Source organism: Ciona intestinalis, unplaced genomic scaffold (assembly GCF_000224145.3).
Source record: "Ciona intestinalis unplaced genomic scaffold, KH HT000604.1, whole genome shotgun sequence".
NCBI classification, from domain to species: domain Eukaryota; kingdom Metazoa; phylum Chordata; class Ascidiacea; order Phlebobranchia; family Cionidae; genus Ciona; species Ciona intestinalis.
The window spans coordinates 1680-5475 of record NW_004190925.1 but is presented as its reverse complement, the minus strand read 5'-3'; the positions used below and the strand labels follow the sequence as shown (position 1 = coordinate 5475).

The 3796-nt window shown below is 35.4% G+C and overlaps 1 protein-coding gene across 3 annotated transcripts in view; it reads right to left on the bottom strand.

Annotated features, from left to right (window-relative positions):
- Positions 1-3272, bottom strand: part of LOC100185629 (zinc finger protein 346) — a 4779-nt gene extending 1507 nt beyond the window's left edge. Inside the window, exons 1-5 of one of the 3 annotated variants that reach the window (XR_001975323.2) lie at positions 1824-2317; positions 1014-1121; positions 627-748; positions 186-274; positions 103-113 (exon numbers count right to left, since the gene is read on the bottom strand). Coding sequence is in view for 1 of the 3 variants with exons in the window: in XM_009861011.3 (XP_009859313.2) it covers positions 191-274; positions 627-748; positions 1014-1121; positions 1824-1944 (435 nt within the window). In the remaining 2 variants the exon portion in view is untranslated. Of the gene's footprint in view, positions 1-102; positions 114-185; positions 275-626; positions 749-1013; positions 1122-1823 lie in introns of those variants that run through there. The other 2 variants (XM_009861011.3, XR_003397233.1) reach the window with 2 other exon arrangements.
- Between the last annotated feature and the right edge of the window lie 524 nt (positions 3273-3796).

Here is a 3796-nt window from a genome sequence, read left to right as displayed (position 1 = left end):
TCATTTATCGCATAGTTGATTACTTTTTTCAGTTGACTCTGTTTTTCAATGTTGTTTAAAATGGTGTTTTATACTTTTCGCTGATTGAACCATTATTATTTGGATGTTTTTTTACGTGAAACGATACAAAAAGTTTTTGAATTACACTTAGTGGATTTGAAAACACTAGACAATTATAAATGCAACTTACCTCTTCCTTTTCTTCACCTTTCTCTGGTAATGCCCCAACTTTCACCAGAAAATAATGTCTCACTTTTTTCTGATGCTTATCACTCTAAAATAAACAACTTTAAACATGATTGTGAAACAGTGGTCTGTTTACAATGTATGTAAATCACTCTTATGGTTAAGCATATGAATGAATAATTAATATCTTGTTTATACTATGAGCAAAGCAACAACAGTCGTTATAACACGGGCATTTCATTTCATGCAACTCTTGCCCACAGACACACGTTACAACATCAAGCGTCAAACCAGGGACCATGTCTAAGACGCGAGTCCTCTTACCACTGCACTGAGTCACATTACTGTTCATAAAATTTGTCAAATTGTGTTTCACCTTTGACAATATAATGAAAACCGGCTATGACACTTTTTTCTGGATGAATAAATTTTCCACTAACCATATAATGAGCTTGTGATTGATCTGTAGTGTTTAACTCAGCATTACAAACTTTACAAAGATCAGAAAGGAACATATTATCTGGATCATCTTCCTTGCCTGTAGAGGACTCCAATACCAACTCTGGTAAAGGAATGAGAGTGAATAACACAGATTTTATTTCATGTACTAATTGGTAGTAAAATAACATTGTTTGTTTAAAATGGATCATGAATAGATAAATGTAACCCCAATTTATCCGGAAGCCACTTTATGGGTAATTTTTCCTTTTTATCTGTATGGCTGATAATTTTTACAACCCCTTAGTGAACACCAGGTTAAAACTAATGCTCACAGCATCAAGCATTTAAAAAAATAGTTGTAAATGAAAGCAGAGGCTAAAATTTACCTTTCGATGTTCTCAGTTGTTTTACTTTAGCTGTGTGTTTCTTGCTTGAAAAATGTGTGATTAGTTGTACCGATGTTTCCAGTTTGGCATTGCACAATTCACAATGCACTGTAATAAAGAAGGTGATTAATTTACAATATAATAACTAACTTTACAAATAGTCAATCCAATATTAAGTGCAATAAAAAAAACTTTTATTGAGTTTCATTACAGCATCTAATTACAGTATACACTATACAGTATATATAGGTATAGTAAAAATACAGTATATATAGGTATAGTAAAAATACAGTATATATAGGTATAGTAAAAATAAATGCATTTAATGGCACTCCAAATTTAAACATACCCGATGAACATTTTACTTTAATAACCTATTAATAGGGTTTACAAGTATAAATTAAAAATAAAGATGGAAAGCAAACCACGATGGTATTATTGCCTAGGGTGACGCCATTAGTGACCACTGGGTTGAAGCAATTGCCGTTTAGTGTTTTGCCGAAGGACACATACGCCTTCAATGGTAGCAGCTAAGAGACTTGAAACTATACCTCTGGGTTAAAGGCAGGCATGCTAACCAACTGTGCTACGGCCCAGACTAGACCAAGTGTCCAGCGTGTCTGCCATTGGGCAACGTGTCATCCCAATTTTTAAAAAATCATGTGTTATACCCCAAATGTTAACAGCATTTACCCTGCTGTTAGGCGTTTTAAAAACAAGTAAGGCCAAAGTAGCTTTCATTCAACTTTTCAACATAGTAAGGAGTAAGGACGGCTATGCTATGTTTATTTTTATAAAAAGTAAACTCACTTCCCACCTCTTTTCCATCCATATTGAAACCGGAAACACCGAATGGTCCTTGCTCCGTGAAGAAAACATCTTTTGTGAAGTCTTCCTCATCTTCTTCATGAGCAGTGATGAAGTATGACATCACAATGGACAAGGTTCAATTAAAGGTCAAGATACTAACTAAGCAATCTGGAATTTTATAATTTCTTATAATTGTATCTTACATGGTGCAATGCAATGCAGCATGAGAAACATTAACAAGGCAATGGACATTTGGGTTTTTTTGGGTTTTTGTTTTAAAAGCGACAGGAATTTATTCAGTATTAGATTTAAATTTTGCAAAGTATGTATAGTTGATGATACTTTATGCATTTATCAACTGGATTAACAGGGATATTAAGTTTAACACACAAGACATAAACAACCAAAATTGTGAAAAATAACATAGTTTCTTTGCCAATTTAAAATTATAGAAACACACTTTATCGTTAAATGACATTTAAATTCCAATTTTGAAATAAACATTCTAGTGAACTAAAACAGCAACCTAAGTGACACTTTTCTAGTCTCAAAGAGCACAGAAGATAACTTGTGAAAGCAAGTAACTATTTCAAAGAGGTAAAAATACCCCTGTGTAACCACACCACCTCATACAAGCAACACGGCATTAATACAACCATCGTTTTCAGGATTGTTCGTAACTTGGGCATATTTGCCCCAAATAACTTTTCCACCTTGAGTGACGAGTCCAAGCTCACTCACGTTTATTTCAATCACTGTACCCTTGGTTATCACCCCTAATGATGTATACATGGGGGAAGAGGGGTTCTTTTTCACACCAATTACTGGCAGACAAAATGTGGCTTTTAACTCAGGGTGGGTAACGTGGGCTTTTTTAAACCGGAGCGCCATTGGGCGTATGAACCTCTCATATTTTGGTGGTTTTCGTGTAAAGTTATCCGGCACAAAGCAAACTTTGGTGCACATTCTCTTCCAAGCTTTTTTCTTCCTCTTCCCAGTCGTCACCACACGGAAGACCTCTGCTTCACTCTGTGCTCGGACTTTCGGGATCGGTACATCCCACTTGCCAGCTTTTTCCTTTCGTTTCTGCTTTATCATGTTTGACAAAACTTTAGCTCGACTCTGGCTCTCACGGTCGAGCAAGTACGCAGGAACAGCTCCATCCGGTGTCTTCTCGTTATCTTTCTGCTTGGTGTTTCTCTTGTCATGCATCTTCAGCGTCTTCTTCATCTGAATCTTTTCATGATGTCGCTGCTTGTTGTACAGCTTCGCCTTCAAGCCGATTAATTTCTTGGCTTTCTTTGCGCGATCATGGGCCATTCGTCCCTCCTTCTTTCTCTTACGTTCATGAAAATCCAAGCGATAGCCATGCCGCTTTCTATGCAGCTCAATATGCTCATTTTGTGGCATGTTTGAAGTTTACTTTTGGCGTCCTATTTATAAATATCACCCACTGCATAAAGGTAAAAAACAACTTGAAAAACTATAACACATAAACAAAAACATGTAATAACGGCACTAAAAACTCGCATTTCTACAATACAATACGCCCACAGAAACTCAAGAGCCGAGTTGTTGTTTTAATTTTCAAAAAAATTTGACGTATTTATGTCCATGTCTTTTTGTGACTATTTAGGAACATAATTTGTTTTACATCGCACGTTTCTCATTTAACAAACTTCACGTGAAACTCCACGATACACAAATGCAAAAGTAGAGAAACCTTACTCGTTCGTGGTCTCAAAGTATGTACCCAAAAAACAGTCGTGGTCCCAAAATATGTACCCAAAAAAGTTTTTTTTTCGGCATACTTATATTTTAAAAATGATGCAATAGCAGCTCAAATAATACAACAAAATTATGCATTGGAAATATTGTTTAAAGATAATGTTTCCCGAATTTAATACACAGATGTGAAACAAAGTGAAATGAGCTTAGTTGTTCTAACTTTCTAATATCCGTTATAAAACCAA